Source organism: Physeter macrocephalus, unplaced genomic scaffold (assembly GCF_002837175.3).
Source record: "Physeter macrocephalus isolate SW-GA unplaced genomic scaffold, ASM283717v5 random_162, whole genome shotgun sequence".
NCBI classification, from domain to species: Eukaryota; Metazoa; Chordata; class Mammalia; order Artiodactyla; family Physeteridae; genus Physeter; species Physeter macrocephalus.
In genome coordinates, this window is record NW_021145449.1 from 44,220 (window position 1) to 68,658 (window position 24,439).

At 45.3% G+C, this 24,439-nt stretch overlaps 1 protein-coding gene across 2 annotated transcripts in view; it reads right to left on the reverse strand.

The window, feature by feature from the left end:
* The window catches only part of PPFIBP2 (PPFIA binding protein 2), a 94,479-nt gene that overhangs the window by 44,158 nt on the left and 25,882 nt on the right, over positions 1–24,439 (reverse strand). For both annotated transcript variants that reach the window (XM_028484327.2, XM_055082543.1), the window contains 3 exons: positions 16,808–16,900; positions 12,593–12,706; positions 1,031–1,162 (listed from right to left, as the gene is read on the reverse strand). In XM_028484327.2, coding sequence (XP_028340128.1) covers positions 1,031–1,162; positions 12,593–12,706; positions 16,808–16,900 — 339 coding nt within the window. The remainder of the gene's footprint in view (positions 1–1,030; positions 1,163–12,592; positions 12,707–16,807; positions 16,901–24,439) is intronic.

Sequence of the window (24,439 nt, forward strand, 5' to 3'; positions counted from 1 at the left end):
CCAGTAAACACAGAAATGTGCCAGGTTTCCGGGCATGATGGTGTTGCTTCCTTAATTGAAAGGAAAAATATCCACCTTTAGATTTTAGAGATGCCTGAATGGAGGAGAGGATGCCAGATCCTATGATAGAGACTTAGCTTTTGTGATTTTTTTTTTTTTGACTTCATCACACAGTTACCCATTTTACAGATAAAGAAATTGAAGTTCAGAGAGATTAAGTAGTTAACTTGCTGAAGTTCAAAGAGCTATGAAGCAGTTAGGTCAGTAATTGAGCCAAGGTGTTTCTAAACCTAAAGGCTATTCCTTCCACAGCTCACAATGCACAGTGTACAAATATAGGGAACTTGTAGGTAGAGGCACACGGAAGGTGGTTATCTTAGGTTAAAACAGACTGTTCTGAGCTCTGAGCCTAAAATTTATCCAAAACATTTATACAAAAAAAGAGGCTGGCATGCTCTAGTCAATGGCATATGGAGCCTGAGAAAACAAAAACAAAAACGAGATACAGGAAAACATTCTAAGAGAAAGCCTGTGCCTGAGCTCACCCATAGGAGCCATCAGGAGGAAAGAAACACATAATCTAAGGGTTGCATCTGAGTCTCTGAAATGTACATCAAAGAATGTCTCTAGACTCCATGGACAATGATGCTGGCTTATTGAGCAGCTGACTTCATCCCAATACATGGTCATTACCTTGGCTCTCACAGAAGACATCATGGTCTCTCCAAGTCTTGTCTGATCCTTCCCCCACTACTGCTTCCCTTTCCATCCTTGTCAGCAGCTTGAGGGAGGATACAGCCTTAGAGCCAAAACTGGGTGGTTTGGGCACTGCTGAAATCTGCAGCCACAGCAAAACCTGATAACTTGATATTAACAGATCATTGTGTCTCTGGTGCATAGATGTTTCTGGCACCCAGTGGCTGCCAGGCTTGGGGTTGACCAGATGGCCCGAAGCCACATTAGGCTAGCTTCCTCTGATCTGAGCTTTGGACAGTATGGGTACCCCCAGAAGGTGATGTACCACACTCACCTCTGCTTTTTTCTGCTTCTCTTCCTGCTCTCTCTGCTCCTTCTCCATGCCCCCCAGCTTGAGTTTCAGCTCAGATACTTCAGTCATCAGATCGAGCTTCTGAGTCTCAAGAGATGTACGACTTAGCAGCTCCTGCAGGCAAAAACAGATCTCAAGATCATAAACCTCCACAGCAATAAGAACAACTCTACCTCCATCCATAGGACATAAGGCAATCTCTCCATTGTATGATGAAACCGCTACGTCTGAGCCACAGTCCTATAGGGGACAGGCCTGGGCTGATGCTGGGTCACTGAAGGATAGCACGGCCCAATGCTACCCCACTGTGCTCTGAGAGTCAATGTGAGCTACACTTCTCAAAAAGCACATTTGTCCATAGAAACCATTATTCATTCTTTCCAGGTAGAGAAAAACGGATGGGTCTGCTCAACAAATGAAATTTCTCCGTGTCTATTTTTAAGGCAAAGCAGCAGATCCTCTCCACCAAAACAAACAAAAGACCAGCTTAGGTTAACATTATATTTTTCAAAACCAAAGTTTCCATATCATCTCCTGAGCTCAGTCAATATTCAGCCCAGTCTTCCACACATGTCATTGGAAGACCTTACTGCAACGAACCTAGAAGGGAGCTAGGACATAAAGTAGATATTCGATGAGTATTTATTGAATGGTTATAGTAGAATCTTATTTATGTGATATGTATCTTTCCTAGAATGTAAATAAGAAAGTTGTTCTTTGCTTATTTTGAGGACAGACAGGGGAGGTTATTAGTAGGCCTGCCAAGCCTAAAACAGTAGCAGACAACAACCTGCCATTAATATATACACTTAATAAGCATAAATAAGACAAAACAAAGGTGATAGGTCAAACACCTGCTCAGCACTACTAGGAATTATGAAGGACCTCAAAAGCCAGGAGCACTTCCCAAAGTCCAGGGGTAACATTTCTCCATTGGCAAAAGGCGATGTTGTGTGAGATCCCAAATCTTGGCACACGGAGACATTGGACACACAGGTTCTGGCAAGGAGACCACGATATGATGCTAGGAGGGTAACCGGCCAAATGAGCTGACGGAAAGGACACAGCATCCTGCCATGGTCTGAAATCTCCGTTATCATCTTAGGCAACCCAACCCTAGTACAAGAACAGTGATCTCAACAATCTGACCCTACAGCCATGATTTCACGTTCTGAACTGTCCTCAACTCATAAAACCAAACCACATGAGTCAGAGATTTTAACTTGGAAAACATGACTCCCTAGGCAGAAGGCCATCAGTACCTCAGAAAGGTGGACTGCAAACTGTCTGTCTGCTAACCTGAGGGAGAGTATCCAGAAGCCAAAGAATTCAGCAAAATGAGCTTAGTACTGGGCTGAGGAGCCCAGCTCTTCCTGGGCCAACCAGACTTGAAGCTGGCTTACAGGGCAAAGGTAGCAGCAGTGCCATGCCAGAACTGCAGGCTGCTTGGTCATGAGGAGTTAGCCATCTAAGTATGTCCAGTGTTGGGACTGGGGGTGGGTGGACATAGATGCGCTGAGTGCCTCCTCTGTGCTAGACACTGTTGGGTACTTTACATACATCCTCTCAATAAACCCCCCACCAGGGATTTGGCAGTCAACATTACTATCCCTATTTTACAGATGAAGAAACGGGCCCAGAGACTGGCCTGTCTTGGCCAAGGGCACATGCCAATCAACAGCAGAGTTAGTTTTAAAAGCAAAGTCTGTTTGGCTTCAAAACTCATTTCTGTTTAATGTATCACATTGTTTCCCAAACAGAGAAAGAAGTCCAAGAATTTCAAGAGAAATAAAAAAAATACATGCTGAAAAAAGCCAATCAACAAATATTCACTGAGCCCAGGAAAGGGCTGCTCAAACTGTTAAGATTTTGTTGAACACATACTGTCTACTAGGGCCTGGTGCTAAGGCTATGCAGGCCATAAAAGGCCCTAAAATGTTCTTCCCTGGGTGAGGAAGATGGGATTTCTGGGTCTTGAGTATCTTGAGATATAATCCTTCCTAATGCCCCCTGCTCGTTATCAACATCCTTCTCCCTCTTCCCCACCTTCCCCCTTTGCCTCCACCACCTCATTCTGTGTCTTTCTCTCCATCCTTTCATCTAGCTGCTTTGTTCCAGAAACGATTTGAGTTAGTTTGCAGAATAGACAACTCAAGTTAAAAAATAAACCGTAAAAATTAAAGCGGGTAAGGAAAGAAGTTGAAGCCAGAGTGACTGTCGGTATAAAACTCATACCCTAAAGTTCTATTCACAGCTAGAGATGGAGTACAACGTGTATGTGAGCTTCCCAGCCACCAGTGCGAAGGGAAAAAGGGACGATTCTAGAACCCAAGGTCCATGGGATAATAACAATTGCTTTGGAGTGCTAAGGACTCAGAAAATCTTCTTCCATGAGACTTCCATCATTTGTTCAACTACCAGATGCCAAGGCCTAGGGATAGGAGAGTTAAAAGTACAGCCCCTGTTGAGCTCCTGAGTCTCTTAAAACGGTATTTAATGCAGTTGTCTACTGACCAGCATTCAAGACACTGCCTTGGTGGGATTTTTAAAAGCCTCAGAAGGCATCTCTCTTGAAAGCTAAGAATCTACTCTGCTTTCATTATTTCCAGAATCCCTCTGGCTGTTTTAACTGCCAGGTTGTAATTGGTCATACCAATGTTCCAGTTAATGAGGATAATATTCTAATTGGTTGCATTAAAATTCCAATGGCCATTCCAATTGGTCATGCCAGGGTTCTGATTGGTCACGCTAACATTCCAAGTGGACATTTCAATTAGACACACCAAAGTTTTAATGAGAAGCCTGGGGCTGCTTAATTTCACATAGTCCACTGATAACAAACCTTCTCCTTACTGTCTCCTAGATTCTATTAGCATGTGCTTCCCCCTTTCATTATCATCACCCCTGGTCCTTGTCATCAATAAGTACTGTCCGACTCCCTGAACTCAGAATCGGCCTTTGACAGCCTTATCCCAGCCCAGCTCCACTTCCCCATCTCCAGGCCCGGCATGGCCTCCGGCCACTGTTAGGTACTGTGACCTCTATCCTAGTTGTCTTAATAGGATTTAAATACCCTACATTCTAAACTGCTCTTTCTACTTCCAGCAGAAACCGAACCCTGACGTTTGCATGACGTGACATGTCCTTCCCAGTCCTCTCAAGTAGAGACTGTTCTGCTCCAGCGACCCAACTTACAGGACACCTTTCTCCCTGTTAAACACTGCTTCTTCCAGATCTCCTACCTCTGCCCTCCTCCTCCTCTAAGGCAGCACCATTCAGTTAAGTCACATTCTCCCCAAACATCCAGACCCCAAGATAGTCTCCCATTTCCATTGATTATCCTCGTTAATCACTCTTTCACTCAGTGTCCACCCTGGTTTCACATTTCTTGACCTTGACACCGACAGGCTTTGCTTCCGCCTCATTTCAGCTTCTCAGTAGTATGGCCACAGCCTGACCCTCGTCTTGATCCAGAACATGTGTCCTTCACCTCTAAAATCTTCAACTCTGAAATTCTCTCCTCTGGCCACAATCCTCTGACTTCTCAACTGGCCCATTTAGTCACTCAAATCATCTTTAATTTCTTCTTCTGTGGCTACTAGTTACTTAATAACTCCCTATTTTCCTAGTTTATCAACTTCCTTTAAGCAATATTTGCCTCCTTATCCACCCTATACCTTAAGGCTTATCATTTCAGTTGTATCATTTCTGCACCAGAAAATTCTCCCTCTGACTCATCCTTGCCCCTAGATCTAAAGTATATTTGCTTCACCAGCGCCCACTCCATGCCAAACCTCAAAGACTTCTGTCTATGTCTCCACTCCCCATGGCCTGAGAATTGCTGGTAAAAGTCACTTAATGATGCCAATTGGTTTCCACACAAATTTACGCTATCTAATTACAGCTGATCTTCCAACACTGCCTGGCAAAACTTGCATTCATCTCTGGCTGGTTCCTTTCAGAGATTGTTCCAGATCTTTTCCATTCTCCTCGAGCCCTAAACCCCACCCTATCCCCGTCTTCTCCTTAAATAACCTCTCCTCATATTTATTGAAAAGATTTTTAAAGATCATCTGATCAGTCACTGAACGTACATCCTTCCTATTTCAAAGCTTCCCAGAATCATCTCTCATTCCTCTCTCTTGAATCCGTGTCTTAGAGAAGGCAAGCCCGCACCTCCTTTCCGAGGTTAGTCTGACATAACTGCACACAGCCGACTTCTCTGTCAGGTTCTTCTATCTTTAAAAACTGTTCCCAGCCCAATAAGTTTCCAGGTTGCACATTAAAAGCATATGTTAAAGGACACAAGATTCCAGAGTTTGCTCCTGAATTGCTCTACCTGACCCACCTTCCTGTTGCTGACCAGTCCTCCATGCCATCCTCATGCAGCTTGAATGAAGATTCAGGTAACTCCCTGGTTAACCAGTAGCGTCTGGGTTTGTTCTCTGAGTCCTGGTCTGTCCTGTTTCTCCCTCTAGCCGGTAGTGCAAAATGTTGCCTGCTCACAGGGACCTGGGCCCTCCCTCACCTCTGTACTGCCTTTGAGGAAGTTCTCACCAAGTCTACGCTACTCTAGGGTAGGCCCATTAATCATCTGCTGTGACAGGCATTTAATCTCTCCCTCACGATCAGCTTCCATCCCTCAGGCTATAAACATGATCAAATTTCTGACATTCGAAAGAACCTTCCCTCTTGACCTTCCTTCCCCTCCAGGGACCACCATCAGCTCCCTAGTGCTCAGGCTAGGCAAATGCACTCTGCGTGTGGTGTGAGTGTCAACGCCAGCTTTTTCTCCTCCCTCCCCTCTCCCCCTCACAGCCAAGCTCTGAAAAGAATAATCCACTCTTGGCTGCCTCTTCTTCCTCATCTTCCTGTCGCTTCTCAGGAAAACGTCTGCATGCCTGCAACCCAGCTTCTGCCTTCAGCAGAACACAGAAACAGCCCTGGTTCTGGGACCAGCATCCCAACTTTCCGAGGCAACTTTCACCTCTCAGCTCTCAACCCACTGACTCACCCTGCATCCCCTCATTAGTGTGAGCCCACCCTCCCTTTCCATTTTCCTGACCTTTCTTTGTTTTTTAAAAATATTTATTTTGGCTGCACAGGGTCTTAGTTGCAGTGTGCGGGATCTTTAGTTGCAGCGTGCGGGATCTAGCTCCCCGACCAGGGATCGAACCGGGCCCCCCTGCACTGGGAGCACGGAGTCTTAACCACTGGACCACCTGGGAAGTCCCATTTTCCTGACCTTTCTTTTTTCTCCTTTGTCTTCTCTGCTAGCATCTTTTATTCTGTCTACCCCTTAAGAGTAACATTCTTGGATCCTTAGCTCCCATCCCCAAGACTGCAGTGATCTCTGATCCAGCCTGTTTGTCCAGAGCAGAAGGCGACGCTTGGCCCCTACTGAGACCCGCAGGGTGGGATCCTGCTGGGATCTCTTGGAATCAGAGAGCTACTGTAATGGGGGTGGGGGGGGAATGGGGAGGCAGGGGGCTGGAGATAAGGGGCAGAGGTTTCAGAAGCAGCAGTAATGTCTGCTCTCCTCATTGGTTCAAGGCTGCCTGTGTAAATGAGAGGGCAAGGGATGAGGAGGGGTGGTATGGGAGGACGGTGGTTTGTGTTTCTTACTAAGCAGGACCATGAAACTGGGTAATGAAGAAAACCAATGAACAAAATTATCACTCACCCCCTCACTTCACCACTGCCAGTAACCTCTTCCAGAAGGACAAATACATCTCCTTTCTGGGAGATGAAAAAAAAAAAAAAGCCTCCATCTCAGAGCAAACCATCATTTCCTTTTCCCAAAGCTCAGTGTCTGACTGGAGCTGATAAAGAGAATTTGCCTTTCAACTTTGCTCTCCTTAAAGGGCCACATCTTGAAGCGATTACTTCCAACTTTAAGTGTGGAACCTGACCCAGGGAGTTTCTGACCAATGACGGGGGACTGGAGCCAGACTGGCAACCTGAGACCAGAATGAAAGAACGGGCCATGGAACGACTTGAAAGGAAAAATGTGTCCTCTGCCCTTTGAAGTAAGAGGCCTAGGCCTTGCCGGGGAGCCTCTTTCAGGGAGAGGGGCGCGTAGTCAACCTGGGTTTGAGTCCAGACTCAGTCCCCACTAACTAAATCATCTCTCTGAACCTCAGTCCCCTTATCTGAAAAAAGGGGTAAAGCACCTACCTCATACTGCGGTCTAGAGATCCAACATCAAATGAGATAAACTTGAGGAAAGCAGTTATCTCTGCCTCACAGATCTCCCAGGGGGAGTTTTAGGGAGTAACGGGCAAATCCCCTTTTTCTTCACTCAAGTGTCCCGTCTCCTCGGACAGATTTGTGCTCCCAGAGTCAGGTGCATAGCTCTGTTTAATATCCTTTCTGAGGGAGAACTGCCTCCCTAAAGGTGCTCTCGGGGAATTTATGAGCTGGGTGCTGACGGCGCTTTGCCGGGTTCACACACCTGGGCGCACTGTTCCCTCACTCGACTCAAGGGCAGGAACTGGGCCTGTGTCCTGGGTCCCGTAACCCCCTGGCCATTGTGTGACAGTCCAGTTTTAACAAAACTGGAACTGTACTACAGCTCTAGGAGGTGGGCAGTGCCGAGTCCACACTGTCATCTCTGTTCTCTATAAAGAAGAACACAGGTTCACCGACTTTGCCAGATCAACCACAAGTGGTGAATCTGCAGAAAGTCACGTCCATGGACTCCAAATCCCCTAAATTTGTCACTCTCCACACCTCACCTAAAGGGCAGCCAACACAATGGGGTTGCCTGACACCTGGGGCTCCGGGTCAGGTTGGAGGACTGGGATACGGCCTGGTGTCCTTCCAGGTTTCCCAAAAGCTGGGCTGTGTCCTCACAAGGAGCTTTGCATCCTTTCTTCCTCCCCTCTTGGGTTCCCTATCCTGTCTTCTTTTTGGCACTAAACATGGCTGCTGCTCTTGGCATCGATTACACCTGTCAATGGCCAGCCTCTGGAAAGTGTTCCATTTGGCTGCCAGCTCTGTATAAGACCTCTTCTCCACTGAAGAGCATCGGCCTCCTCCCCGAAATCACCCCCCTCTGGAGAAGGGTCAGTGATCAGAGGCAGAGGAGCTTGTTGAGCAGGAACTGACAGGACCCCAGAGAACCCATGGAGGCCACTTTAGAAAAAGTCACCAGGGACTTCAAATACATCACAGAGCATAAGGAACTCTCTCTCTGTGATAGATTTTGTTGCCAACATGGTCTAGGCCAATCACAATGGGGAGGGCGCTGGTCCACACCTGTATTCCTGGGGTGTTATTCTGGGCTCTGGGCTCGGGTAGTTCAGTGTGCAGCCCTCAAAGATGCAGTTGGGCAACGCCTTGACCTGCTTAAAACGGAGGTGAAAATGGACTCAGGCTGTGGGCCTTTGAAGACCCACTTGTACATTTCCTGGGAGATGTCGCTTCCTAACGGGGAAGGTTCCCTGGGGAATCTAGACACGCTCAGTGAGTCAGAGACCATATCAGAGTAGGTGTTTCCACAGGCAGCTCCAAGAGACGCTTGTAGCTGCCCCATTCCCACCCTGTGTCCTGCAACAGGCTGCAGACAAATATTTTGCCCTCAAATGTGTCTATAATCTATGCGTGGCTCATGTGGCCCTGCCTCAGTGCTGATTCTGTTTGGTCCTGGTTTGCCTGTCTAACCCCATGGGTCTTCATGCTCTCCCTTTCTGGAGACCAGATGGGTTAATGTGTAGAAGAAAACAGATGAGAGCTAAGAGATCATCAGCTTAGCAGGGGACCAGGCCAAGCCAGCCTGAGGGGTCCATGGCTCGTGAGTTGGGTGGGGGACATTGGTCAGGAGAACAGCTGTGGGGAGAGAGAGCGCAGTGGGGTTTGGAACCCATGGACGCACAGGGTTTGGAGGATGCTGGTTGGGTCTGCGTTTCCTTAAGTCTCCCCAGAGGTCTTCTAGCCAGCCAAGGGGGCAAAGTCTGGAATAGAGGTTGCAGACTGGAGATCTGTGGGCCAGGCTTGGCCTAAAGGTACAATAAATATTGTGTGGTTCACACAATACTTCTTTTTCATTTAAATTAGTTGCCAATGTTTTTAAAATAGAAAGACTGATTTTTAAATTTTTACATCTGGATTTCCAGCTTCTTGTGAAAAGCAGTGCTGGGCCTCCATGGGCGGTCAGCTAGAATTGAGTAGCGGCTGGCTCCTTTAGAAAGGATGTGTTCAGTGTGTAAGGGCTAGCAGGAGCTGCCTCCCCAAGGGAAGCAGTGTCAATAGGCAGTCAGAAGGCCCCACGCTGTGACAGTGAAAGGGTCTCCTTCAGAGCTCCTCAGGCCTTTAACAGGAGGCCAGGCTTGGCTCAGGGCTGGCAGAAAGAGGCAACTGTGGACTTCCCTGGTGGCGCAGTGGTTGGGAGTCCTCCTGCCAGTGCAGAGGACACGGGTTCGAGCCCTGGTCCGTGAAGATCCCACATGCCGCAGAGCAGCTAAGCCTGTGCACCACAACTACTGAGCCTGTGCTCTAGGGTCCGCGAGCCACAACTACTGAGCCCGTGAGCCACAACTACTGAAGCCCGTGCACCCAGAGCCCGTGCTCTGCAACAAGAGAAGCCACCGCAACGAGAAGCCCGCTCACTGCAACAAAGAGTAGTCCCCGTTCGCCGCAACTAGAGAAAGTCCGCGCGCAGCAACAAAGACCCGACAGAGCCCAAAATAAAATTAATTAATTAATTATTTTAAAAAAGAAAGAAAGAGGCAATTGTTTGCCTCCATTCTCTGCCTCAAGGATGTGATTCATGCTTGCTCCTACCATGAGCCCTGGGGCCCAGGATATCACAGTCAAACCAGGCAAGTCTCTGCCTATCCCCAGTTCAGAGGACACTGAGGTATGTACTCCACGCTATAGACGGCATCACATCAGCATTGTGATGCAAGAATTAAGCGTCTTTTCAAACAGTATAAAGCAGATTTCAGGAAAGCATTAGCGTGTGCAGAACATTCAATGAGGCATTTAGAGCTGGCAACCCAATGATCTCCAGTTCAGGCACCACCAAGCCCAGAGAACACATGAGTGGGAGCGGAGCCTCAAATGCCTATGACATGAACTCAGAATTCTCCAGGAAAAGAGTACTGCACACTCCCTTTCATTTTACCCTTGAAAGGCTGAGGGAACACGGTCAAAGTTATGGGCATAAAAATAACTTGGTTAAGTTCAGGAAGATCTTTCAACCCCAGAGGTAGCAAATAAGAGCTACTGCACTCCAGAATATACCAAACCAACACGTCCACCTCTACAGTACATGCAAACCACATGACTGCTACCTCAGCCACAGCACACAAGAAAGAAGATTTAGAATAAACAGGATATAAGGGGCAGTTGAGCTTAAGACTTTTTAAAAAGTCTAAAATCCAGTCTATGGGATAATGCTTAGAAGGATAAGACCACCTCAGAGAGCTCAGGCACCACGATGGGCTATTTTCTGACCTCCGATCGTGTGGTTACTCACCAGGCACTGCCTTCCTGAAACATCAGCCTTCTGCCATTTTTCTGACATGTTCCCTTCCACATGCACATTTTCTTGGTCTCCGTCTAGGTTTTTTTGTTTGTTTGTTTTTTGTTTTTTTTTACAGCCCCTCCATCATCTTCCTCCCTGGTCCCCACCCCAGAACCACATCTTTTGCTGTCTTGAAAATATAATCTAGTGGGTTGTCCCATGCACTCTTGTGAAAATGCTTTTCTGCCATTTGAGATTTTTCCACCAGACTATTTTCTTTCCTGGGTCTTCAAAAGAAAGATTCAACTTTTAAGAGTAAATAAAAAGAAAGATTCACTCCCGTTCCTACTCGGATTTCCAGGGAATATGATAAACAAGAGAAATGGCATACAATTTAAACAGAAGATCAAATGGAACCAAGAATGTGGTAACTTATTAATCAGCAATGAAAGGATAAACTAATAACAGCTTCCAAGCTGTCGGAACTAGTTTCTACAAAGACATTTGCATAAAAATATTGATTTTTTAAAAAGTTCTTCAAATGCACTCAAAGCTAAGAAACACCTAGAAACTAAGATATTTACCCTAAGACCAAAGGTCATATTCAAAGCCTCTGTTCATTACTATGCTGTGGAGAAACAATTTGAATTTTATGCTGACCAAAGCAATTAAAAAAAAAAAAGAAAAAAAAGGTTAGAGCTTGGGGGGTGGGGGGAGGGAGATTATAAGCAGTCTTCTAATTGAACCCGCTCATTTTAAGAGATGGATTTTCATTCTTTAAATAATTAGTGAGCACCTTCTATGTGCCAAGTACTATACCAGGAGCTACAAAGCATACACACATAAACTTCAGTCATGGTTTATTTTTCAAAATAACCTAAATGCAAAAATGATGCAAGGAAATTAGATATATTACTAGAGTTCATAAAATAAAATTTCTAATTAGCATCTCAACAGATTCTGAAAAGACTTTTGATAAAAATTCAACACTTCCTAAAAATTGCAGCTCGTTATTTACAATGGGGTCAGACTGTTCAAGAAGAGTCAATTCAATTAAAATACTTTTACTTAAAAAAAAAAAAAAAGAAAAAAGGGCTTCCCTGGTGGCGCAGTGGTTGCGCGTCCGCCTGCCGATGCAGGGGAACCGGGTTTGCGTCCCGGTCCGGGAGGATCCCTCATGCCGCGGAGCGGCTGGGCCCGTGAGCCATGGCCGCTGAGCCTGTGCGTCCGGAGCCTGTGCTCCGCGACGGGAGAGGCCACAACAAGAGGGAGCCCCGCGTACCACAAAAAAAAAAAAAAAAAAAAAGAAAAAAGAAAAAAGGTCTAAGTGATAGTAAAGACAACGATACAGCAAAATTTAAAAGTGGAAAAAAACTCACTCTATGATGTTAAGCATAGAAAAGCTGAGGACTAAATCATATCTCTGGTGCAAATAGTGTTTTGTATATTATATGTACATATAACAAAAAGGCCCAAAGAGAAACAAGAAGACATTTAAGAGATGTTTCTGAATGGTAAAAGAGCAGCTAATTTTTTTTATTTTAATATGTATCAAGTTATATTAAAATTTTATGTAATATGTGATCGGTTTTATCAAAGAAAGCCACACCGAGTGAGAGGGGAAAGAGTGAGGGTAGGAAAGAGGCACAAAATAAGTTAATCGACTTTTGAAAACCCTAGATGCCACTTACAGGGCAAAGGCGACAACAGTGCCATGCCCGAACTGTGGGTTACTTGGTCATGAGGAGTTAGCCAGTTAAGTGTGTCCAGTGTGGTTGGTGTGATAAGATGAGGGGGACATGGCCAGCAGAGAGCTCTGCACTGAACCAGGCCAGGAGAAAGTGCCCTGAGAATCTGTCAAACCAGCCCAACAAGTTATTCCTCCCAGGCCAGCCCTTCCCTGCCCTCCCCCTCCGGTTTCACCTGCTGTGTAAACACCACAGGCTAAGCAGCCAACCCTCCCCTCCAGGCAGGACAGGAAAGGAAGCAGCGAGCTCTGTAACGTGGACCCAGAAAGGGGCTTGCCCACGTGAGCGGCTGCAGGACCCAAGGCCCTGGGCCCCACCCACCCTTACCTGTTGAAGCATCTCTTCAGCAGCATTGAGTTTCACCTGGTGCCCTTCCAGACACACTTCCAGGTCCCGAATCTTCTCTCCTTGGGCTTCCACTTGGTCTGTGAGGACACTCACCTGTCCCAGGAAATAAAGCAAGGGTAGAGGATTGGGACCGGTTCCCCGCTGGAGGTGGGGGGGGGAGCCGTGAAGCCACACCACTGATTCTTGATGTGAGAAGAATGGCTGCTATTTTTGGTGGGTGGTAAGTGGGGGAAGTGTCCTGGATGAAGGGAACCCCGGTTGTTTTCTCACCTGGCCGAGAAGTCCCAGCCACCACCTGGACCAGGTTGGTCACATTTCCTGTTCTTGACAGACTCGGGAGAAAAACACCCAGCAGCCACGAGAGCAGCCTCTGGGCCGGACTCTGGCTCTTCGTGCCTCACACAGAGCTCCCTTGGGCAGCCCGACCTCAAGGAATACCTCAGCTGGCTCGCCAGGGCTTCTGCCACCTCACGTGGAAGCGCAATCCAAACTTCTGTGCAGAGCAGCCAATGACCTTACCCCTCTCATCAGGGCGTGAGGACAGCTCACCTATCAGGCGAAGGTTCTGAAGCAATTAAGGAATGTGGGACGTAGAGGGCATATACTAGCACTGACAAAACTTGGCTGCAGGAAGGTTTTTGTGCTTCACAGGCCAAAACATGACTTTAAGTCATAAATATACGCAAGCCACACTGCATATACAGTGGCAGGAAAACAGTCGTCTTTCTGAAGAACATCGAGACTATCTGTTGGAACTGTTAGCAAATAAAATAAATCATTTAAATTATACCCTAAATACAGACTGAGAGGATTTTCAAAGCCTCCTCTATCAGCAAACAGCCCTTTTCCTTATTATTATTTTTTATTTTCCTTAGTATTTTTAAATCCTTTTCCTTATTATTAAATAATCCTTTTCCATATTACTATTAAATAATTATCATTAAAAGGTGCCTCAGAGCAGGAAGAGGAAGAAAGCATATGAGTGACCTCCCCCAAAATAAACAAATCAAGGACTGGTAAATTGAGATCCTTTATAGCCTTTTGGTTTTTAACCAGTGGTTGACTCATCACCATTTCCATATAGATGATCATAAATTCTCAGTCTGTAAAGGAATGATAGCTGGAGCATGAGAGTTAATGTGAATTCACTTATGCATGCTTAAATAAAGTTATGAATTATAAAGCTCCCTTTTACAGAGGCACTAATCTTAATATGGCTGCTTTAAGCTTTCCATTTTTATGTTCCTAAGTGATTAATGAATTATTGAAACATACTCCTGGAGCTGATGCATGGTGTGCTAACATTTCAATTATAATCCAAAAATGGGCGCCTTATCCTCGCTGCCTAACATGATCAGCCGTCCTGGCCTTTTCAACTACTAACTCTAATTTCAAAAGAGTAGGATGCCAGGGGCGGCCTTTGCTCCCTGGGTTCCAGAGTTTCTGTTGGGGATGTGTTATGGTTAATCTTATTGGGATGATTAACACTTCAAGAGTCTGCACCACGCCTTGGGGCCATGCGCTGGCAATACCCAGAGGAACAGGCACCCAGACGAATAAAGTGTGGTTATTCCAATAGGAATAACATGTGATCTCTGGCATTCTATAGCCTATAGCCCAGCTGCTCATAAGACTCGAGATACACCGGGTTGTGGGGTCCTTATGAACACGAATACTCAGTCTAGGTTATGAATGTAGAGGTGGAGAAAATTGGGAGAAAATGTATAAAGGTTCTAAATGTGACCTTTATTCAAGAAAAACAAATATTTTCTGAGCCCCTACCACATGCTAGGCATAATTTAAAAAACCGAGGGGATACAGAAGTAGGGGAAAAAGAAAAAGATGAAAATCCTTGCACTGAGAAGTCACATTCTAATGAAGAAATACAAGATTTTGGTTTTATTTGTTGTTTAATACTGAAAACAAAGTATCTTGCCCTGTGGGATTTCCCTTGTTCTTCCACAAGTAAACCCAGGAGAACATTCTGGGCCAAGGGCTCCAAGGAATTCGGTCTGGCTGAGCCGTCTTGTGAATTAAATTAATCAAGCAAGCGGCTCTCCCATGCTGAGCATCTGTCTAACCTGCTCCGTGGAGCCTCTAGAGACAGCAGTGAGCACATAAGGGCAACCCTGAGAGTCTGTCCACAAGCTCCTGGAGGGATAGAAACCACTAGGATCCACTTCTGACTTTTCTGATAAGCAGCTCCCCAGTTGTGCTAGAATTATTTCATTAAGGATTATTCAAGAATTCGGAATTTTTAAAATATCAGATTATCACTCAGGAATTCTTTATTAAATTGTAACCCTCTAAATAGAAATGTCTCATTTCAGCCATGAAGGTTCCGGGTTCATTAGTTTATAGCTTGATACTGTTTGTGGCAAAATTCTAAACTGGACGCTCTTCCATCAGTTGTGTCATTGGGATGGAGGTTCAAATTACACATCCCTCAAAACGTCTGCACTCTAACGTGCTATATAATCTGGCCCCTGCTACCTCTCAGTAGGCAGTTCCCAGGATTCTCAGGGTCACCAGCTCCAACCACACAGCCCCTTCCTGTTCTTCCCACACGCCAAGCACACGCCTACCTCAGGGTGATCTCTGGACCAACCACCTCCTCTGCTTGGCATGTGCTTCTCCCAGTCTCTGTGGGGCTCCCTCCCCAGCTCCTTAAGTCTCCTCCTATCGGGGAGGTCTTCCCTGACCACACAGTCCTATCCTTTATTTTTTTCCATAGCATTTATCATCACTGGAAACATTTTGTGAATTGGTTTGTTTATCGTACATGTACCTGCACGCGCGCGCACACGCACACACACACACACACACACACACACACGAATGGAAGCTTGAGAACAGGGACTTTGTCTATTTTCTTCACTGCTACAACCCCAGCACCTAAAACCAGTATCCACTGAGTTGTGGGCATGCAAATAGTTACACACACACACACACACACACACACACACACGAATGGAAGCTTGAGAACAGGGACTTTGTCTATTTTCTTCACTGCTACAACCCCAGCACCTAAAACCAGTATCCACTGAGTTGTGGGCATGCAAATAGTTTTTAATGAACAAATCAATGAAGTGAAGAAAAAAAAAAAAAAACTAGGATGCAAAATTGTGTAATTGTATATTTGGTCTGAGCTTAATTTTTTAAAATAGGGACAGGACAGGAAAAAAAATAAGACTGGAAGAAAGGGCCAACATGTTACATTCTTTTTGACTTTCCAAAGTTTCTAAAATAATCAGATATTACACCTACATTCATAAAATGAAGTGAAATGAATAAAAGAAATAAGGTAAAACGGAAGGAAAAAAGCCAAACATACTGCAGCCTCTTAACTCTAGTGCTAACTCTAGTGCTCTAAGCTAAAGGCCCATAGTCTAGGGAGGGTCCCAGAACCCTACCTGCCCCCTCGCTTCCATCCCACTTGCCAGTCTTAATCACCATCCTTCAAGCTTTTTAAGGAGCTGGGATTAGGATATTAGTCTTATTATTCTCTAAATTGTCAATCACAGTGTCTGAGGCATACCAGACCTTGAGGCTTGATTCATGCATTTGAGAACTAACACAGCAAAGAGCTCCTACTTCAGCAAAAAGCGTCCCATGAGAAAGATCAACTTTTCAGAATGCAATGCAAGTTTTCAGACCTGAAACTACGTCTTTGACTCTTTGTCCCTGAAAAGTTTTGGAGTTCCTTTCTTCAAAGTAAGAGTCATCAAAGGCTTATTAACCCATGTTAACAGCTCCAGGGGGTTTGGCCTCAAAGTGATCAGTCTAGATCCAACTCCGGATGAACTGGGCCTGATCCTGTTAGCATCCACCCTGGGGCTTTTTAAGAGGCTTTGCTTTCTTAGTGACATGAGGACACATCTCCTTTGCAAGACTTCTGGAAGACAGGGCCCCATTAATCAGCCTGGCCTCAGAGCTTCCAGTGTATAGATGCAGGTACCCTTGTAGTCCATGATATATAAATGAATCCATTCACAGCCCCCAAAAGCCAAGGCCAGAGTTAAACTGTGCCCCCAGTTACCTTCTCCTTTGTTTCAGGAAAAGTCTTTTGAAAAACATACACTTTGGGAGCAGGAGACATCCAACAGAGAAAACGCTTTGGACTTCCCTCCTACTTAAGGCAGCTATAGAGTTGGAGGTAACAGAATAAGCTGGTTCCCACCAAAAAGGACCCACCTGTAATATGAGGGACTCCTTATCTCCTTCTAGACGTGCTAAGCGTTCCTGGTACGTTTCATTACTAGCAGCACTGTGGTGATTTACCTGGGACTAAAGGGAAGAGGAAAAAAAACACACACTTAAAAGGCTGGAAAAACATCTTACCAACTTCCAAATGAAGTATGCAATTGGTGAGGACAGTTTCGCTCATTATCTATGCAAAACCACCCACCTAAACAGGAAACTGCAGGATTTCAAAACTACTACAAGGAGGACCAGATCAGACGCCACTGATAGGTGTGCCATGAAAGTTGGCTAAAACCACCCCCTGGGTGACCTCACCTTTGGCTAGAAAGGCCTCGGTGGAACTCCAGACCCGGTGGAACTCCAGACCTGGCGGTGCTTGACGTGACTGGGCGTGTTGGGTCTGGTTTAGCTGGAGGCACAGCCGGCCAGCAGCACCAATAGCAATAAGGGTCTACTCTTTGAGACCAGGGAGCTGGTACCATTCACCGAGGACCTATATGGGAACAACTCTTGCACAGACCTCGTCTCCCGACTCTCACGCCAGAGTTCTCCAGAGCCGAGGCACACCTCGCGGTGTGGAGGCCCATCCTGAACATCGCAGAGAGCCTGGAGGATGAGGGATGCCAAACGGAAGGCCCTTCATCTACTCGCACATCCCTTTCGAGGTGGCCAATCGCACCTCTCAATAAGGGCTCTGGCAACCAGGGTGGCACGTGGAGTTGCTGCAGTGTTAGAGCTGAGAGGAATAAGCTAAGATGAAACGTCTTAAGAACCCAAATGACAGCCGGAGGGATCTCAAGGGCCAAGCAGAGGGAAAACACAGGAAATACCAAGTAGCCGGAAACCAAGGAAAACAGAGGAAAGGGAGATTTGGGATGGCAGTCGAGAGGCAAAGTTTATAAAATGCCCTGAGCTAGAGACAGGAGCTGCAGTCACTTCCTGGGTGTGTCTGCCCTGGTTGTAGGCCGGGAGGAGGGAGGTAGCTGCTAATGGAACTGAACTGGCCCAGTGCTACGACTACGCCCTTCTTCCACGAGGAATTTAAGGGCCCACACCAGAGGCGCACAGTAGGCCATCCAGGGGCTCAGCGGTCTGAAAAAGCAGATCTTATTGCTAAACGGGGAAATGACACTCCTTGACACCTGGGCTGGTCCAGAGGAATCAATGCTCCAATGTTCGTAAGGCGGGTATCCTATATCCCAAAGGAAAGTCACGATTGTACAAAGGAGACTGTCAGAGAGGAGACCAGGCACAGGGGCCCAGAGGTGGTCCCCTTCTCCTGAGCCCATTTCGCCACATTCTGACCTTCAGAATGGGCTTTCCAACCACACCCCACCCACCCCGTTAGGAAAAGATACCTCCTGCCTTCCCTTGTCCCATCCCTTCCCCAGTGCACTGTCTAGGTGAGGGCAGGTGGCAGAGCCAGGCCTGGTTCTAAAAAGAAACAGGGACCAAGAAATCTGCATTCAAGCTCTGGAGTGTCACCTGTGAGAGAAGCACTGGCTGTTTGTCGAAGGTGCAGCGGGAGGGTGAGCCCAGGGGCCATTTCCCAGGGCAGCTGTGCCAGGCACAGGCCAGACGGACAGGGCACCCCTGCCATTCCACTGCCTTTTCCTCTAGCCCCTCTCCAGTCTGCATCTTGTTCAGTGTTATGGAACCTCTTTCATACCATAAACAAAGGGCCTTAGCAATCACTAATGGCTTCTTTGTGTTGATGGCAGTTTATTATTGTTCCATTAATTAATATTCCAGTCATCACATGGTCAAAAACTGACTAGTATCCAAAGATATAATTATAACCTACATTTCTCAGAACCTAACAAGAAAAGAAAGGAAAATAGTTCTTAAGCAGCAGGTCAATTGCTTCTCTGTCCAAGAACTCACATGATGGTGACTTTCAGAGGAGAGAGCCTGAGAACAGAAAGGACCCGGGCACCCAAGTGAAGCTGTGTAGATCTAGCGCCAGTGCCAAAGTCAGCACATGCACAGGGCCACCCACCACTGGCAGCTGGCACTTCTCCAGCAGGAGATGAAGGGAAGGCTCCTTCCACAAGACTCCAGCCAGCTACCACGCCACCTGGGCCTCAGTCAAATGGAGTGCAGTGTGTTCGTACGATAAAAGAGCTACCCACACAATCACCCAGAGAGGCAGCTAGTTGACCAAAAAAAAAAAAAAAAAAAAGAGGAAGGAAGGAAGTTCAGTTAATACACAAAATGCGTGCCATAGAGTCTATAACACATGCTAGAAGTAGATTAAAAAAAAAAAAAGAATCTACTCTAGCAGCCAATGGAAAAAGGGAAGCACAACTGAGTTAAAAGATGCACAGATCAGTATGACAAAGTCAAGCTGACTGCCTAGGAGAAGCACAGCTCTTCCTAAGGAAGGGAGAACCATCCCTTGTTTCCACAGAGAGACTTTGTGTAGTGGGATAAACAACATTCATCATGATATCCTCACAGTAAACAGTGCCCAGCAGAACTCACTGCTTTCCTGTGATGTTCTCAAAATAGGTCAAAGGTTAGTGGATAACGTGGGCCAAAAACCAAAGCAATTCTATGGAGACCAATACAATGTGGTCCAAGTACCGTGCTCTAGACACATAGTGGGCACTTAGGCAGCGCTCACCGTGTGCCAAGTGCTGTTGAGAGCACTTTAGGTATATTAATTCATTTAATCCTTCCCGCAACTCTGCTAGATGGGTACTATTTTTATTCTAATTTTACACTTGAAGGAACTGAGACACAAAGTCTATGAACAAGGCACAAATGGATTATTTGCCCAAGTTACCATGTACGAAACCAGTAAGCTCTCTGTTACAGCCCGAGGAACAGATCAGTATAAATTTTGTTTTATACATTGTGATTGTATGAAAGTTCACTTAAAATAAGGTGTAAAAATGCTGTCTGAACCTAAATATCCATTAATAGAGGAGTGGATAAATAAACTATGGTTCACCCATATTATGGACAATTTGTAGCATTTTAACACAAGGCAGATTTTTATGAACCATCATAGAAATACAAGACATATTGGATAGTGAAAGCAGCAAGATCCAAAGAATCATGTGGTGTGATACTAGAAAACAGTACTATCCAGCTCTGCAAGTATTAATATATATATATATATATATGTGTATATATATATATATATATATATATATATATATATATATATGAAGGTAAATAGATCCAGTGTCTGGAAGGCTACAGAACAAACCTTAACAGTGCTCTCTTTTGGGGAAGTTTCTGGGCTACGAAAAGTTGGGAGTGGGAGGTTTGGTAAAGAGGGGCTTTAACTATAATATTTGAGCTTCTTATAAAAATATGTTTATTTACTTGAGTAATTAAAATATATTTTAAAATCTAGAAGCACTGTTTGAGTAGCTAGAACAGTTCTTGGTGCTTTTTTCCTCCCCTAACAGACTTGAGGGGCACATCCTTTCCCAGCAGTCACACTGGCCCATGTAGCAGTGCTGCTTGTGGCAGAAAAGTCCCTCCCCCTTGACCCAAATCACCATTCTAGAGGAGCAGGGCATCTTCCTCTCATACAGTTGACCAAAATCACTGCTGTTCTCTAGCAAGCTTTTGAAAGGCATTAAACAACAGTGAGATGGAAACAATGTCCCAGACAGAAGTCTGCCACATCATTATCCCTTGCTTTTGGTGAAGTTCCGAGTCCTGTGTTTTCACATTCTACAGAAGATGGACAGCTCTCAAGAAAACTGCACTCAAGCCTTAGCTGGGCACAGACCAGGATAAAACACCACCTCTGCTTGAAGAACCCAGAAAGCAACTGAGAACAGGGCCAAGAAGAACATCTTGTTGAATGCCAACATTTATTAGCCAAAGGTGAGGATTTGAGTTTGGAGTGAATAAATGCATACTCCCGATTCCAGTAATTGGGCAACAGGTTCAGTCACTTTTTGGCATCATTCTTGGATTAGAAAATGGCTGTATCATCAGGGCATAAAAGGCCAGAAGGTTATGAAAATCATTGATAAACATGTTTAAAAAGACAGAGTCAGGACACAGCTCTGTTTTGCCCGACTTTCAGAAGAGCTTGCTTTCTCAGAGGCTACACCTGCTTCCTTAATTCTAACAGTGGAATTGTAGTAGAAGGCTTGGATCAATACTGAGATCATCAACTGGGTCCCAGTAGCTAGAACAGTTCTTGGTGCTTTTTTCCTCCCCTAACAGACTTGAGGGGCACATCCTTTCCCAGCAGTCACACTGGCCCATGTAGCAGTGCTGCTTGTGGCAGAAAAGTCCCTCCCCCTTGACCCAAATCACCATTCTAGAGGAGCAGGGCATCTTCCTCTCATACAGTTGACCAAAATCACTGCTGTTCTCTAGCAAGCTTTTGAAAGGCATTAAACAACAGTGAGATGGAAACAATGTCCCAGACAGAAGTCTGCCACATCATTATCCCTTGCTTTTGGTGAAGTTCCGAGTCCTGTGTTTTCACATTCTACAGAAGATGGACAGCTCTCAAGAAAACTGCACTCAAGCCTTAGCTGGGCACAGACCAGGATAAAACACCACCTCTGCTTGAAGAACCCAGAAAGCAACTGAGAACAGGGCCAAGAAGAACATCTTGTTGAATGCCAACATTTATTAGCCAAAGGTGAGGATTTGAGTTTGGAGTGAATAAATGCATACTCCCGATTCCAGTAATTGGGCAACAGGTTCAGTCACTTTTTGGCATCATTCTTGGATTAGAAAATGGCTGTATCATCAGGGCATAAAAGGCCAGAAGGTTATGAAAATTATTGATAAACATGTTTAAAAAGACAGAGTCAGGACACAGCTCTGTTTTGCCCGACTTTCAGAAGAGCTTGCTTTCTCAGAGGCTACACCTGCTTCCTTAATTCTAACAGTGGAATTGTAGTAGAAGGCTTGGATCAATACTGAGATCATCAACTGGGTCCCTGAGTGATTCCAGGTTTGGGAGTCTCTGAAAAGTCTTGTCCGTATTCTCTATTAGGTAACTTGGTGATAGAGCAGTTGCCCAGCTCTCCATGCATAAAGTCAGATGGAGAGAACCGTACCAGCATTCCACCGAGGAGGAGAAAGCCACACCGAATTCCGAAGGATGCTACATGCTAAGTTTCTATTCCTCCCCGCTCTGGGATGGCAAGTGATCTAAAGGAGAGCTCTATACTGTTCTACCCTGTTAAGGATGCTCATCCCGTTGATAAATACAAATTAAAAAGAGGTCATTTTTACTCAACTACTGATGTTAGCCCCTAGGCTAGACCTGTACAATGGACTTCTGATGTACTAAGGTGTGATATACATATATTTGATCAAATTTTTCTCTTCTGTTTTGATGGGTATTTCTACAAATGTGACAGAGGGAAAAATGAATCTGCTCATCCAAACTTTCCATCGTCAAAGCTATTCCTGAAACTATAATTCATGTTAGTTACCTGAAATAATATTGCATGGGACCAAGAGATATTGTGAAGGCCAGGGATCTGCGTACTCTATGGAGGTGAAATGGCAACTACAGATTGACATTGCCATGTCCCCTTGCGGCGCTTATTGAAGAACGCCACAGTGAAACATACTCCCTCTCTCTTATATCACAGAACTGAAGCAGCACAGGGAGTTCTTTTTGTGTGTATATTGTCAATAACTCAGAAACTTTAGCCAAGACTATTGAAGTTAAACCACCTTTGCTTCTACCAAAATTTTACCCTCAAGAGGCTGGGCAAAGTCTTGAATAAAGGAATCCATCTTCTAAACCCCAGATCTCTTGGAGGCACATATAAAACACAGCTCAGAAAGGTCTTCCCCAGATGCTCAACATAACTATTAGAGAAATGCAAATCAAAACTACAATGAGGTACCACCTCACACTGGTCAGAATGACCATCTGCAAAAAGTCCACAAATAATAAATGCTAGAGAGGCTGTGGAGAAAAAGGAACCCACCTACACTGTTGGTGGGAATATAAATTGCTGCAGCCACTATGGAAAATAGTATGGAGGTTCCTTAAAAAACTAAAAATAGGGACTTCCCTGGTGGCGCAGTGGTTAAGAATCCACCTGCCAATGCAGGGGACACGGGTTCAAGCCCTGGTCTGGGAAGATCCCACATGCCGTGGAGCAACTAAGCCCGTGTGCCACAACTACTGAGCCTGCAAGCCACAGCTACTGAAGCCCACGTGCTGCAACTACTGAAGCCCGTGTGCCTAAAGCCCATGCTCCGCAACAAAGAGAAGCCACCGCAATGAGAAGCCCGCGCACCACAACGAAGAGTCGCCCCTGCTCGCCGCAACTAGAGAAAGCCCGCACGCAGCAACAAAGACCCAATGCAGCCAAAAATAAATAAAAATAAAAAAATTTAAAATATTTCTTTAAAACAAACAAACAAACAAAAAAAAAACTAACTAAAAATAGAGTTACCACATGATCCAGCAATCCCACTCCTGGGCATATATCCAGAGAAAACTCTGATTTGAAAATATACATGCACACCAATGTTCATAGAAGCACTATTTACAATAGCCAAGACATGGAAACAACCTAAATGTCCATGGATAAAGAAGATGTGGTATATATATACAATGGTATATTACTCGGCCATTAAAAAAAGGATGAAATAATGCCATTTGCAGCAGCATGGATGGACCTAGAGATGATCATACTAAGTGAAGTAAGAGAGAGAAAGACAAATATCATATGATGTCACTTACATGTGGATCTAAAATATGATACAAATGAACTTATTTACAAAACAGAAACAGACTCACAGACATAGAAAACAAACTTACGGTTACCGAAGGGGAAAGGGGGTTTAGGGGAGGGATAAATTAGAAGTTGGGGGACTTCCCTGGTGGTGCGGTGGTTAAGAATTCACCTGCCAATGCAGGGGACACGGGTTTGAGCCCTGGTCCGGGAAGATCCCACATGCTGTGGAGCAACTAAGCCTGTACGCCACAACTACTGAGCCTGTGCTCTAGAGCCTGTGAGCCACAGCTACTGAGCCCACGTGCCACAACTACTGAAGCCCACGTGCCTAAAGCCCGTGCTCCGCAACAAAGAGAAGTCACCGCAATGAGAAGCCTGCGCACCGCAATTAAGAGTAGCCTCCACTCGCCGCAACTAGAAAGCCAGCATGCAGCAACTAAGACCCAAAGCAGCCAAAAATAATAATTAAAAAAAAAAGTTGGGTATTAACATATACACAGTGCTGTGTATAAAATAAACAAGGTCCTACTGTATAGCACAGGGAACTATGTTCAACATCCTGTAATAACCTATAATGGAAATGAATCTGAAAAAGAATATCTGTGTCTATATCCATATAGATATATAGTTTCTGTTGCTGTACAACAGAAACTAACACAACATTATAAATCAACTATACTTCAATCTAAAAAAAAAAAAAAGGTCTTTCCCAGGCCTTGAGAGTGATGTTGCTGAGAGTCTTCTGGAACAGAGACAACACAGCACCTTGACTCTCACAGACTGTGGCCCTCTTTCTAGAAGACCCAAAATACTATTGATGCTGAGACTGGGCAGGCCTAATATACAGCTCCAGCTATCAAGAGCCTACAGTGGGGCTATCTTCTAAGCCATCTCTAAATGGAAGAGAGAGGCTTCAGGATGATGTAGC